The 12,925-nt window shown below is 55.6% G+C and overlaps 5 protein-coding genes across 8 annotated transcripts; 2 read left to right on the forward strand and 3 right to left on the reverse strand.

Moving 5' to 3' along the window:
- Positions 1 to 4: 4 nt before the first annotated feature.
- Positions 5 to 2,229, reverse strand: H310_05323. 2 transcript variants are annotated; one of them, XM_008870005.1, is made up of 8 exons: positions 2,119 to 2,229; positions 1,634 to 2,054; positions 1,314 to 1,587; positions 1,087 to 1,256; positions 846 to 1,037; positions 601 to 729; positions 302 to 552; positions 5 to 243 (listed from the first exon to the last, which is right to left on the reverse strand). In XM_008870005.1, the coding sequence occupies exons 1-8, from the start codon at positions 2,196 to 2,198 to the stop codon at positions 63 to 65; spliced, it is 1,698 nt and encodes a 565-aa protein (XP_008868227.1). In that variant the 5' UTR covers positions 2,199 to 2,229; the 3' UTR covers positions 5 to 62. The 2 variants fall into 2 exon arrangements, with proteins under 2 accessions (XP_008868227.1, XP_008868228.1); XM_008870006.1 differs by having other exon boundaries at positions 5 to 552.
- A 1,004-nt stretch (positions 2,230 to 3,233) lies between these two features.
- On the forward strand, positions 3,234 to 5,073 carry H310_05324 (hypothetical protein). 3 transcript variants are annotated; one of them, XM_008870008.1, is made up of 3 exons: positions 3,234 to 4,481; positions 4,562 to 4,677; positions 4,726 to 5,073. In XM_008870008.1, exons 1-3 carry the CDS (start codon positions 3,279 to 3,281, stop codon positions 4,958 to 4,960), a joined length of 1,554 nt encoding a protein of 517 aa, XP_008868230.1. In that variant the 5' UTR covers positions 3,234 to 3,278; the 3' UTR covers positions 4,961 to 5,073. The 3 variants fall into 3 exon arrangements, with proteins under 3 accessions (XP_008868230.1, XP_008868231.1, XP_008868229.1); XM_008870009.1 differs by having other exon boundaries at positions 4,562 to 4,658; XM_008870007.1 differs by having other exon boundaries at positions 4,562 to 5,073.
- A 496-nt stretch (positions 5,074 to 5,569) lies between these two features.
- Positions 5,570 to 9,265, forward strand: H310_05325 (hypothetical protein). The gene is made up of 15 exons (XM_008870010.1): positions 5,570 to 5,862; positions 5,919 to 6,407; positions 6,466 to 6,564; positions 6,616 to 6,693; positions 6,739 to 6,920; positions 6,964 to 7,015; positions 7,075 to 7,191; positions 7,256 to 7,492; positions 7,541 to 7,657; positions 7,734 to 7,802; positions 7,858 to 8,053; positions 8,197 to 8,264; positions 8,323 to 8,643; positions 8,708 to 8,845; positions 8,926 to 9,265. The coding sequence occupies exons 1-15, from the start codon at positions 5,602 to 5,604 to the stop codon at positions 9,049 to 9,051; spliced, it is 2,550 nt and encodes an 849-aa protein (XP_008868232.1). The 5' UTR covers positions 5,570 to 5,601; the 3' UTR covers positions 9,052 to 9,265.
- A 60-nt stretch (positions 9,266 to 9,325) lies between these two features.
- Positions 9,326 to 10,088, reverse strand: H310_05326 (hypothetical protein). Its single transcript, XM_008870011.1, has one exon. The coding sequence runs from the start codon at positions 9,787 to 9,789 to the stop codon at positions 9,343 to 9,345; it is 447 nt and encodes a 148-aa protein (XP_008868233.1). The 5' UTR covers positions 9,790 to 10,088; the 3' UTR covers positions 9,326 to 9,342.
- Positions 10,089 to 10,686: 598 nt separating this feature from the next.
- On the reverse strand, positions 10,687 to 11,268 carry H310_05327 (hypothetical protein). The gene has a single exon (XM_008870012.1). It carries the CDS (start codon positions 11,172 to 11,174, stop codon positions 10,731 to 10,733), a length of 444 nt encoding a protein of 147 aa, XP_008868234.1. The 5' UTR covers positions 11,175 to 11,268; the 3' UTR covers positions 10,687 to 10,730.
- Positions 11,269 to 12,925: the final 1,657 nt, after the last annotated feature.

Raw genomic sequence — 12,925 nt, forward strand, 5'->3', positions numbered from 1 at the left:
TGAATGGAATCGAAGGGGTGTTTATGAAGAGGCTCGCAACGAGCGGAATGATAGACAGTCGCCTAGTGCGTCGGGGCTTTGTAAGCGTCGACGTGGACGCCGGCGATGGCTCGTCCCGATGGATCGGCTGCGTTCTTGAACGACGCGTCCCATTCAATTGCCGCCGCCGTGCTGCACGCAATGCTTGGACCGCCAGGCACGGTTTGCGCAGCGACTTCCTTTTCAAAGTGCTTGGAAAAGATGCTACCAATACAAAAAACCAGCGTCGATGTCGTTGGAGCATCGTTGTCGACCATCACACCTGCGATACAAGTACGCTTCCTTGGTCTGAGGCGTGTTGTACGGGAAGAGCAGCTCCGCGTGCTTCATTTGTCGGTCCGAGATATCGCGCTCAGCCCAGTCCTTGAGCGCATCGATCCAGCCGTACCCGACGCCATCCGAAAACTGCTCCTTCTGGCGCCACAAAATGTTGTTTGGCAAGTACGGGTTCTCCGGCGTGTCGAACGCTTTGCGAATAATGTACTTTTCCATGCGGCCACTTTGGCGATCGCACTGGAAACACGAGCGTGAATGACAACCCATGGCACGATCGAGTGGTACCATTTTCTCGGTTGAGTCCAAGTTCATGGCGACTTCGAGGAAGTCGGCGTCTAAAAACGGCACGCGCGCTTCCACGCCCCATGCACTCGTCGACTTGTTCGCTCGCAGACAATCGTACTGGTGGAGACCCTAGAAGAGATATCACAAGGTGAGAAAATGGCGCTTCATCCATGCATAGCAAGAACACACGTTGACGGATTGCATGCGCCATGAGACAACTTTGACATAATTGGATAGACAAGCACCTTCAACTTGTTCACTGTTTCGTCGTGGAAAGCTTGGGCGTTCGGCGCCTTGTGAAAGTACAAGTACCCCCCGAATACTTCGTCGGCGCCTTCGCCGGACAGCACCATCTTGATGCCCATCGCTTTGATCTTGCGGCTCATGAGGAACATCGGAGTCGACGCACGAATCGTCGTGACGTCGTACGTTTCGAGCTGCGCCGACGTCAGTAGTTGCCTTGGACTCAAGGCACAAAGGACGTACGTGGTAAATCACATCCGAGACTGCATCGATGCCTTCTTGAATCGTGTATGTGTACGAGTGATGGATCGTGCCGAGATACTTGGCGACTTCCTTGGCCGCTGCCAAATCGGGCGAGTTTTCCAGACCAATCGTGAATGAATGCAGCCGAGGGCTCCACTCAGTATCCGCTCCTACAAACACCAACGACGTTGCTTTAGCTAAAGCCTGGCGGATTTCATCAGTCGAACCAGCTTCAAAAAGCTTCTTTTGGTGGCGGCAAGCAATCGACGCCACGAGCGACGAGTCCAATCCGCCCGACAAGAGTACACCCCACGGCACATCTGACATCATGCGCTTTGTCACGGCAGTCTCAAAGGCATCGCGCAACGTCGCCAAGTTGAGGGGTGTCTTGCCGATGTGACCAGATTCCATCCAGCCAGGGTTGTACCATCGCGTAAATTCGCCGGTCGTGCTGGTGAAGACATGTCCAGGAGGAAACAAATCGAATCGAACGCAGCCATGCTAAGTAGATCGTGACGAAACGATTCGAATGCATGTGAAACCGTACCGCCAATGCTTTCATCTCGGATGCAAACCAGACACTGCCGTCAGCACCGTACCCATAGTACAGCGGTGTGATCCCCATGTGATCGCGGGCAGCAATCAGCACGTCCTTGGCGGAATCGTACAAGACGAACGAGAACATGCCACGAAGATGGCGTAAAAACGCCCTGCCATGCTGCTTGTAGAGGGGGATAATGACTTCGCAATCGGACTTGGTCTTGAACACATATGGGGTCTGAAGCGTCGCGCTGAGTTCCCTGTAGTTGTAAACCTCGCCGTTCACGGCCAACGTAATGGTGCCGTCGTTGCTGATGAGGGGTTGCGCGCCCGATTCAGGGTCGATGATCGCCAAACGTTCGTGTTCAATTGCGATACCTTTGGGAAGGATTCGCACACCGTTCCAGTCAGGACCGCGATGTCGGATCCTATGCACAGACACACCCGTCACCCTTGAACGCGGATGGGGTATGTACCCCACTTGCAACGTACTTTTTCCCTGCGTCTAGAATAGCTTTCCGGAGCTCGTCGTTGTTGAGCATGGACGCATAGATTGCTACGATGCCGCACATCTTCGTCGATGGTCTGTCCTCTCGTCGTCCAATTCCAAAATGCGATCTTGATCCATGGTTGTCGACAGCGGAGCGCCGCGCCCCGTTGGAGAACTCATAGATCCACTGCCCTTCATGTAAGTCCTTTTGCCAAGTCCCCATAAAACTTTCAAGATCGGGCAGGTGTGGGTCGAATCCTTCCATAAAGTACACTTCGGATCATATATACTTTTTTCAAGTAGTTCTGGTTCGACGTGTGACGTTGCAAAAGTACTTTAACGAATGTATACAAAAAGCAAGATTTGGTTTGGTCGTCAATACTTTGCCGAGTGGTTCGGCTTGGCCTTGAACAATTGACAAATCGGAATAAAATTCCATACAAATTACAAGATGCGTGGAAGGGTGCACCAAAGAGTTGGTATTGAATCGCACGAACTTCAACATCATGGGCGCATTGGAGCGCCGCGCCCCGGCGCATGCACATGGAATGTCCACAAGAATATTTCCGTGGAGGTCTCCCGGGACGGCATGTGGTCCTTGCGCAGCCGATGCGTCAAGGAGCAAGACAGGTGTGCGACGCCGTAGTGGGGTGCAGCCAACTAAATGTGCAGTGGAGCCGACTAGCAACGCTCCTCCCTGCTCCACTGTTCGACCTTGGGTATGGGAGTTGAAAGATTGGCAACCGCGTGAGGCCTCTACGGCGTTGGAGGTCGATCTGTGGTGGGTGCGCAAGTGGTTGGCCCACCGTGCGTTGACAAGGTGCCTGTGCAAAAATCTCAGCAGCCGACGTGTCAGCCATCGCTGCAAACATGAGGGTGGCGGTGTCCCCAAGCGCATGCAGATCGAACTGCCCACGGCAGCTGGGTGTCACCCTACGGTCCTACTCGCATCATCTCCCGCGATAAAAGGTCGCCATTGTGCGCAATTGCAAAGCAATCTTCACATGCGCCGACAGTATATTTAGCATCCAATCGGGGCTGCCGGTCAGAAAACGCGACGCCGTGCGTCGGCACGACATGTGCGTGCTCCTTCCGCAACTAAATTTACTTTGCCTCGATTGAATCCCGTGCATTCACACAAACGATTCGCATCGAGCGAGCCATGATGGTCGACTCGCCGCACCGACCTTCGCGGTCAGGGTCGTCCCCCCTCGCATGGACCGCAGACATGCTGCACTTCTTTGGCAAACGCAGCTCCATCGACTCGAACCCGTCGTCGGACGATGGTGCTGTCGACGATTCGACCGCCAGCCCGTCGTCGTCGCTATCGTCGTCCAAGCACATGTTCAAGTCGCTGCTCGTGCGCCGGTTCTCCAAGCATCGCCTTCTTCTCGACGAAAGCCATCGGCCTCTATACCACGGTCCCACCATCCGCTTGGCACCTACGGCTCCTTCTACATTGCACTCGGAGCCCGAAGCGCCGCCGGGCGCTGCCCCCTCGTCGCTGCGCAGCACGGTCCTCCTAGACGAAGAGTTGCAACCAACGTCCGTGGACTGGAACCCGCATTATCCTTGGTTTTGCATCGTCACGGAAATCGTCGACACGGAAGTGACGTTCGTCGAGACGTTGCAGACGCTCCATCAAGTGTTCAACCACGTCTTCCATGACAAGCACAAGTACTCGCATCCGTCGCTTCTCGCGCTGCGGTCGGCGACGGCATCGTTGCTGACGCTGCACATGGACATTTGTGACGGTATCCGTCGCCCCGCCGACATGCTTCACCTGTCGCAAGACACGCTCCATCTTGCGCGAGTGTTCCAAACGCACCTCCCGTACTTTAAGCTGTATGCGCAGTACTGTCTCGCGTACACGGACGTGAGCACCATGCTTCGCGTGCGCAAGCGCATCGTGACGACGGAGCTCCAGCAGTTTGTCGCGGCGATTTGTGCCGCCGCCCAACTGCTCCAGGTGGACCTGCAGTCCGAAATGATCAAGCCTGTTCAACGGCTGTGTCGGTACCCGTTGCTCATGTCGGAGCTGCGCCACCACGCCCCCGAAGCGCTCCAACACACCCTCCAGGACCTCCTCCATGCGACGAAAGTCGTGGCCGCAACTGTCAACGATCGAGTCCAGGCCGATCAAAACAACGCCAAGTTTCTACGTCTTCGGCGCAAGCTCCAACTCGGGTTTGGATGTCCCGAAGTGATGGTGCCGACGCGCCAGTACGTCATGGAAGCGGCGGTCCATGTGGCGACGCAGGTCCGCATGGTGCCGTGGACGATGCTTACGACCAGACCGCAGACGCTCGTGCTGCTCTCGGATGTGTTGCTAATCACAAAGCGCCGCCGCCACAAGCGATTGCAGGCAAGTCATGGAAGTGCACGAGTGGGCACATGCCATGTACCACACCACCGACGCACTCACGACCGATGCGCCTTGTGTAGGTGTGCAAAGTGCTGCCGCTAATACTGTTGACGGTCGACGAAATCAGCGCGATGGAGTTTCCCAAGTGGAGTCGGGCCAAGTGTTTTGTGCTGCGCTGCAAGTATCGAACCGCCTCGCAAGTGGTTGGTTGTGACTGCTGTGTGGCTCAGAATCGTCGTTGTAGAACGGACGGTGGGCACGGCGGAAGCTATTCGATCAACGGCCACGGCAAGTCGTACGTGGTCGTGTGCGACTGCGAAAAGCGCAAGCTCGAGTTGCTCAGCGTATTCCGTGACACTCTGGCCCAGGTCGCCGACGCGATGGCATCACCCGGCCAGAACAACATGACGATGGTGCTGCCGCACCAGCCGTTCGCCCTTCGCCAGACGCGTCTTGCGTCGAGTGTGACCGCCGTCTAGTGCCCGAATCGTTTGTTGTGTTTGTGAGTGCAATGTGTAGTTGGTTCAGCGAGTCATTATCCACACCGCAGTGATCCAGAACGTGAACAAAGAGAATTTCGTTCAGTGCACCATCCTTGCGTTGACATGCGTGTGGCACCTGCAGTCCTTTGCGACGCCAACTTTATCGGTAGTGTCCCGTGGCCTTCATCCGTGGCTCACAACGAGCCCGCTCGGACGTGAAGGAGCCCACAGCATGTGCGGGAAAGACCCTCGGGCCTCTACACCATCGCTTGAACTCTAGGAGAACCGTCGGTGAAGTGACACCCGATCTACGCAAAGCCAGGACATGCGGTCTGCAGAGAGCCGCGACATGGCCCGTCACGGGTAGCATGTCGTCGAGCAGCCACTGGGCGAGCCGTTGTGCGGACATGTGTATTGCAATGCGTTTATCGTCCTCGCCTCGATACAGTGTGTGTGTGGTCGAACGGAAGCGTGCATGGCGGCGCAACTCCACCCCACCACCACCTTTGCTTCTTCCGCGCACCATCACGGCACACGGCGCAATGCCTGGTTGGTGTCGAGGCGGTCGTCCCATTTGGACTGAGAAATGGCAGTTACAAACTGCCATTTACATCCAGTTACGAAAAAGCGCCCGACCGATGGATCCGACGGGGGAGTGGGAAGAGTGCGCCGACGAGTTCGGTCGGACGTTCTTTATGCACAAAACGACTGGGGAATCGACGTGGGAGCTCCCGACCACCACGACAGACCAAGTCGCCGTCGACCGCCCCCTCGGCGAGGAGGACTTGCTTCCCCTTGTCGTCGACCGCACCATGCTTCAACGCGACCCTGTCGAGAACGCAGTCTCTATCGAGGCGCACGACACACCATCGCTAGACGAATCGACCAAGCCGCTCAAGGTACTTGCGAGGCCTACAACTTCGTGTGTGTAGAAGCTCACAAACGATGCACGTAGCGGTGCCACAGCTTTGTGCTGGACTCGACAACTGTCTCGCGCGTGATGCAGATTCGGTCGCAGCTCTTGTTGAACGCCAATGACTTGAGCGACCAAACGAACAGGATCGCCGACGGCATGACGGACGAAGAATGGGTCCAATCATTCGATCCAGTCCGTAAATACGACTACTTTTATGAAGTCCACCACGGGTACATCACGACGCGCACCCCCGCGGATTTCCGAGATGTCGACCCCCTCTTCACGGTGCTGCTCGTCATGCAATGTGCATTTCGATGTGCCCTCGCTCGCCGCCGCGTGTCGAAGCAGCGCCAAACAAAAGCGGAGGCAGCGCTATTTAGTCAAGATAGGTCCCCCGTGATGAATCAAACCGTGGTTGAGGAGCAGCCCTCCACAAGGGAAGAGGCAGTACCAGAGAGCTTGGAGCGACCGCCACTGACGCATGCGCTCCGCACGCCCCCTCGAGTGAACAAGCCAGCGCTGACCAAGGTAGAAAGACCCAACCCCCCCCATGACGGGGAAGGACGTCATCGGCTTGGGAAACTAGGAGGCAGAAGCCCAGCGTGAAGCCGACGACCGGCGCTGCATGATGCACGCGGAAAGACAGCAATGTGGTTTGGGCGATCGTTTTTGGGGCATTGACCAGGTGCAGATCACCGTGTCAAGGATTTTTCAGACAGTTCCTGGCGAAATCTAGACGACGCGTGAAATTCGGCGGCAGCTCGTCGAGGAACAACGGATGCGACAAGCTGAAGACATCCGTCGCAATTTACACGTACGAGCACAAACGCGACGCCGCGCGACTCGTTGATGTATGTAGGAATCGGCTCGAAAACGCGAAGAAACCCAACGGCGTGCGATGGATGAGGCGGAACGGCGACGGCGGAGCGAAGACTTTGCATTCGAAACCCGCGAGCGGGCGGCCATGCAGTTGCAAGAGCTGCTTCAATGCAAATCAGATACGTTTTGGGGCGTCCAGAAGCAAGAGAACGACGAGAAATGGTACAACGAACGAGGCGGACGATGTCAAGCATGGGTTGCGCAGGTGTCAGCAGCACATGATCGAAGAAGACCGAGCGTCGCGGCAGTACATGCAGGTAACGCTCTTCCAGACCGTCGTGTGGTTTGCCATCTTCACGGAGCCCAACCGAGCTAGGACGTGTGTGCGGCTCAGTTGCACGCAAAATGGGCGGCAGAGGCGGCTCGAGCTGGGAAAGACGCCACCGCGCACCGCATCCAGCAAGAATGCCGCGATCGAAAGCAGTACCTTCGTGTAGAGAGTTCATGGACCGCCACATCACCGTCGACACGTCTGACCGACGCCGTTCCCTTGATAGCTCTTCAAGCGGGCAACATCGTCCGACGACATTCTCCAATATACATGGCCAACCCAAACGACATTTGACCAAATCGTGCGGGCCGACACGGCGCCTCCATCCGCGCGACTCCCTCCCAAGGCACGGCATTCGCACGCCACGCCGCCTACGTGCCAGTACATTCTGGACGTCGTGGTCGACCCTCGTCACCGTGCTCACCCAAAGTACATCTTCCACACCGCAAGCAGCGCGCACACGGTTGGCATCGCCCACGTCGCAACACGTCACGCATGATCCGTGCTTCAGGTCGGTCGCAATGGAAAACTCGACATTTCGCAGCCCGAGTCGTGCTACCACTTGGAGAAACCTCGTGTGGAGCATGTGTCGCTGGCGCCTCGCCCAGCGATGGTGTCGCCGTCCACGGTACGCTTCGTACGTCAAACGTTTCCTGCTTTTCCGTCGAGATGCGATCGAGCCACACGTGACTGCCGAGTTCTAGACGACGCCCCATGTTCGCAACCCCAACGTTCCCGCCAGCGCCAACGGCCTGCCTTTCATCGTACGCAACGTAAGCGCTTGCTTGGATGACGCTCCGCACTTCCGTAAACTCTGTGGGCAAGCAGGCCAAGCGAGATGCTGTCAACCATACAACCCTCGCGAGTGGAAAACGCAACGCCAAGAAAGGCAACTTGAAGCCATTGCACAAGGAGCCGAGTACGCCGTCAAAGGAAACCATCGGCAACAACGAAGACGGTGCGAGTGAGATTGTGAATACCGCGGCAGGCCCTCCGGTCGACCCGCGCTTCGTCGATGAAGAACGTACGTTCCATGGGATGCATGGCGGGAAGCGTCCTGGACCTCCACCGGCACACACTCCATTTGATGTGCGGGGACAGCTCGGCGACGCCCCCTTCCATCGCGTGCACACGAGTGACGACGTTGTGGTGCCTGCTGTCGTGTAGGCATTCTCGCTGAGGTGTTTCGCCTGGTCGACTCGGACCGCGGCGGAACGCTGGATAAGAATGAAATGGTAACGAATCGTACTGCTTGGTCGTGGCGTCCGTGCCAGACTCACGTCGGCGTCGTAGGTGTGGGCGCTGACCAAAGACGCGTACGTTCGCAACGTCGCGATGACGTCGGTCGTGCTCAAGGACGTCCTCAAGAAGCGCAGTGTCGACGGTGTGTTTGCCGAGATCGATCACGACAACTCCAACAGCATCTCGTGGGATCGCTTTGCAACGTACTGCCATGACAAGTTTGACGGGATCATGGCCGACCGCGACAGAAAGATCCTGGAGAATGGCGGAGTCGTGGAAAAAATCCAGACCAAGGACGACATCATTCGGCGCAAGAACGAAGCGTACGCGGCGCGGAAGGCGATCCTAGAGCAAGAAGCGGCTATCGCCAAGGTAGGGTGGCATCGCCAAGACGGGGAGCGATCGGTGACAGGAATTTGGTATCCATCGCGAGTAGATTGTGTTTGCTCTCGTTGACACTGACCGAAGCGGCAAGATCGAACAGCATGAAATGATGAACGCGCTTGACCACAACGAACGGGTGAGGGAGTTTGTACTTCGGTCCAGAGGACTCCGACCGCTGCTCGAGAACGAGGTGTGTAGGCTTGGAAAGAGTCCCTGCCTCTTTTATCCCTCATCTGTCTACATGTTGGCTCTCACATCTGTCGTGTCCAGGCTTTTGGGAAAGCATTCGTCGGCATGGCCACGGACGATGCGGACGGAATGAGCCTGGACGAGTTCCTTGCATTCTGCACGGAAATTGCGTCCGTTGCTATGCTCAACGACCTGGCCGCCCCGTAACCTTCTCTCTGGAATCGTTCGTCTTCGCTCTTTATCCTTCCGCGGCCTCCACTACCGCCGGCCGTGGGTGGATTTCTCGGCCTTGTCCCATGGACATGGCAAGTCACTTGATTCTAAATCCACTGGGTCGGGGCGCGATTTTTATGTGGGGTGTCGAACTGCATAAGTTTGTGATTTGATCGTAAAATTCGATACACATATTCTAGTTTGGAAGGTTTCGCCACCAACTGGAGTTCTTGAGTTCACGTCATCGTATGGAACAAGATGAAGTATACTTGGATATTGCTAATTTTATTGTCGACTTGGGGCAACTCGAGAGCGGATTGACATCCCAACGAAACCCTCAACGTGGTCTTCGCAACCGCGGCGATGCTCGGGCGAGCCCACACTACCCGATAGTCTGCGGACCGACGCCGCACTTGTGCACTTGATACCTGGCGTCCTCACGATGCCCTGTGTCACGAAGAGCTCGGCCATGACTCCACTGCTCCTTTCGCACAATGCCTTGTCGTACAAGCCGCCAATGGGCTGCCACCCCAAGTTCCAGCACCGGGTCGCCGTGACACGACCGGCCAAGACCGTTCGCTTCAGCACGGTGACCATCCTCGAGTTCCACGTTGGCTTGAGTTGTAGTGTCGTACCAAGTGACCAAGCCCCAGGTGTCGGCTTGACCGGCCACCCCGTGACTCGAACGACGTCTTTTGTGATCGACGACACGACAACAGATAAACGCGTCATGAAGTACACTGCCCACGACCGTATCCTGCTGCTGAAACGACAAGGGTTGACACCTCAAGATGTGCTGGCGCTGTGCATGCACCAGAACAAAATCCAAGTGTCCCGCCGGATTTGTGTCCTTGAGGCGGTCCAACCGCCCCACGGCCGATTCGCCAAGTACATGGCGAAGCGGCACGATATCGCCGAGGAGTTTGCTATTCAACAGAGAAGCGCCAAACGACCGTGCACGATACCGTCGACGTCGGGATGAACGTCACGGGGGCCGCGGGATCACGTGCCTAGGCTTTGGGTCACGCCGGTGGGGTTTCTTTGTAATGCGGCTTTCTTTGTCCGTCCGGAACGCTCTGTCTTGCTTCGACGTGGCGGCCGTGATGTGTACGAATGATGCAGATATGCCGCACAGACAAACACCGCGTCGGTCGACACGTGGAAATAGGGGCTCTCGTTGTCGAGATAACCATTAGTAGAATTCAGCTTTCATGGAATGCGCTCGACGCCTCCATGCATCCCTCGCTCTTTAGCGCAAAGCTGCTTCTGGTTTGAGTCGTACGGCAGCATCCCAACGACCACGGCGTCGTTTCTCCGTTTGAACTGTGCAACTGGATGCATGCGCCGCATGACCAGAATGGCCAAGACATTGTACTTCGCTACGAACTACTCTTACGTGACCCCTGCATTCGTCACGATTTCCATCGCCCCATGCATCCTGCCACTTGTCGACGACATGCGCATGGTATGTAATGTCTCCTAATAGCTGCGATGTCGTTGCGCTGGCTGCCGAGACAACAAGAGTCGGCGGTCGGCTCGTTTCGTTGCTCGACTTAAAAGTGTCGACGGTAGTGGAGGGATGGGTTTCCGAGCAGCGGGACGAAGCGAAGGGGCGCGTGTAAAACATGTCGGGCACATTTGCATTCACGTGCGTTGGGAGATCGCGCTGTGGACTAACTCAGCAAACGCTGCAATTGCATTTGCGTGCGTGATTCTTGGGCCATCTGGACCTTCCGCCGCTTGAGTTCCACGTGCTCTCGGGCGTGGGTCATTCGCGACACCTGAATATGCTGCAGTTCGACGAACTCATGGGCAAGTTGTTTTGAGTTGACGCCGGATCGTTGGAGGATATTGAGCCGATCGCTACGAGAATACATCATGACTCGACCCGGGCCGTCGCTGCGGACGCTTTTGGTGACAACTTCAATCGGTTGACCAGCCAAACTCACGCCTGGGATGCTATCGCTTGGCACGGATCCGCCGCCGATCCCCACTCGAAACGTAAACACCGTCGCGACCGAGAATTGGACTTGTTTTGTGGACAGCTCAAGGGATCGCTTGCGTTTGAGACAGCTGCGACGATGCGAGTCAGTCGGCAAACCAGGCATCGTGGCCATGGATCGATGGAATGACGAGTAAACAACTCAGCGTCGCGCTGGAGCCTGCTGCTGCCGACCATCCATCCCCCTGGCGAGATTCCACAACACTTAGATACGAACAGTCGGCATGTACAACTGCAACTTCGTAATTGCATATATTTACTACATTTACGTACCCATGACAAAACAATCTTCCAGGTATTTTGTATCGATAAGGTCTATGTGAGCAAGATTATATTGTAGTAAGACAAAAATGCATACATTTTGTCAATTAAGACCCCCAGATTCAGCACGAGGCTGAATTGCCATGAAGTGTTGCGACGCTTTAACATTCTTGACTGGGATCGCAGCCGAGGGCTTGCCGTGTGCGTGGCAATCGCGCGTGCTTGGAGTAGAAGCGAGTTGGGATGCCTTGCTCAAGTGCTTACCGCATCGATGGCGGAGCTGGCACCACAGATTCCGAATATTTCAAGCAGACCTCTGTCTGGCCTCTGGCTGGTGGGGACACCATTTTTACACACACGATGCAACAGAATTGAGGTTTGTGGCGGTGACGCCATGTATATTTATATCGACGACGTGTAACCAGCGGATGCGCGAGATCTCGAGCGAAGACAAGCGGCGTGAAATGATACGGTGGCCAAGAGCACACATATAGAACCGTGCGCCAGAAGCCAACCCGGTGTATGGAACGTCATGATTGGAGTGCGGAGACTGGTGGAAAGGGCTGACCCCTGCTCGACGACCTGCATCGAAAAAAGTACGCGGAGCATTGTGGACTCCCTGTGTTTCGTCACTCATTCTGTCCAACTGGTGCTGTCGCATGCATGATCCAGACATTTTGAAGCACACGGGCAACTCGCGCTCATGTTCAGACCGGTGCACTTGGCAGACGACTGACCTCCCACCGTGCGACAAGGTAGCGCATATCTCTTCTCGTTTCCACCTGCGCCAGGTCCATGGTGGTGGGCAACCCAATGGCGTGGGTGGTGGCAGTTTGGTGCCGCCGATTCAATATCGTTCGACGAGGCAATTGTCCATTCGCGACTGTTCGTTGGACCGGTGGCGGGTGAAAACGCGATGGCCAAGGGCCTGAAACACTTTTTTAATCTAATGGATGCAGGAGCTCCGCTATGTGGATGTATTCACCATGACCGTGACGCCATCAGGTCCTGCTTGGACCACACGCAACCCTGTAGGGAAAGACACACCTGGACACCACGTCAGACATGGTAGGGTCGATACAACCCATCGTCGAAGAAGGTGCTGGCCTAGTGAACTAACCTTCTTCGGAAATGCACATCTCTATGACCACTCTCCATCGCTGGGTCGTCGCGATGACGCTGGAATGGAACGAGTTGGCGACGAGCCCGTCAAGTAGCACTCCTACTGCTTGATCGAGTTTTCTCCGTGACTCTCGTGTTGGAGTTTACAGTTAAGATTAGACGACAGATTTCGCAAACTTTGGTTCTGTTCTATCTGTAACCTAAACTTCAGAACACAGATAGGATAGGATAGACCTCCTGATGAAGTGATATCCACACAGAGACTGAGTATTCACCTAGGCAAAACCCCTCCCCTATAATTTTATTTGCTAACCGCAAAATGACGATGAACTTCAATTAGTACATCATCAGACCACTGGTAGAGTTACCCCCCATCTCTCTGTGTAAATAGTTGTGGGTAGCGAAACATTTTGCCGGATATTTTGTAGTGCTACGAAACAATTTGTTTCACAATTTGTTTCGCAATGAGCAAACTATTTCCTG

Source organism: Aphanomyces invadans, assembly GCF_000520115.1.
Source record: "Aphanomyces invadans strain NJM9701 unplaced genomic scaffold supercont1.9, whole genome shotgun sequence".
NCBI classification, from domain to species: Eukaryota; Oomycota; class Saprolegniomycetes; order Saprolegniales; family Verrucalvaceae; genus Aphanomyces; species Aphanomyces invadans.

What these genes read in the sequence shown, in the direction of transcription:
- H310_05323 (XM_008870005.1), bottom strand. Translation starts at nt 2,198, where the DNA reads ATGTGCGGCATCGTAGCAATCTATGCGTCCATGCTCAACAACGACGAG. An exon ending in CCGAGATGAAAGCATTGGCG is followed by an intron (nt 1,588 to 1,633) that starts GTACGGTTTCAC and finishes CGATCTACTTAG; the next exon opens with CATGGCTGCGTTCGATTCGA. An exon ending in GAAGCGTACTTGTATCGCAG is followed by an intron (nt 244 to 301) that starts GTGTGATGGTCG and finishes TTGTATTGGTAG; the next exon opens with CATCTTTTCCAAGCACTTTG.
- H310_05324 (XM_008870007.1), top strand. Translation starts at nt 3,279, where the DNA reads ATGATGGTCGACTCGCCGCACCGACCTTCGCGGTCAGGGTCGTCCCCC. An exon ending in GCCGCCACAAGCGATTGCAG is followed by an intron (nt 4,482 to 4,561) that starts GCAAGTCATGGA and finishes CGCCTTGTGTAG; the next exon opens with GTGTGCAAAGTGCTGCCGCT.
- H310_05325 (XM_008870010.1), top strand. Translation starts at nt 5,602, where the DNA reads ATGGATCCGACGGGGGAGTGGGAAGAGTGCGCCGACGAGTTCGGTCGG. An exon ending in GTTTTTGGGGCATTGACCAG is followed by an intron (nt 6,565 to 6,615) that starts GTGCAGATCACC and finishes GGCGAAATCTAG; the next exon opens with ACGACGCGTGAAATTCGGCG. An exon ending in ATCGAAAGCAGTACCTTCGT is followed by an intron (nt 7,192 to 7,255) that starts GTAGAGAGTTCA and finishes TTCCCTTGATAG; the next exon opens with CTCTTCAAGCGGGCAACATC.
- H310_05326 (XM_008870011.1), bottom strand. Translation starts at nt 9,789, where the DNA reads ATGACGCGTTTATCTGTTGTCGTGTCGTCGATCACAAAAGACGTCGTT.
- H310_05327 (XM_008870012.1), bottom strand. Translation starts at nt 11,174, where the DNA reads ATGGCCACGATGCCTGGTTTGCCGACTGACTCGCATCGTCGCAGCTGT.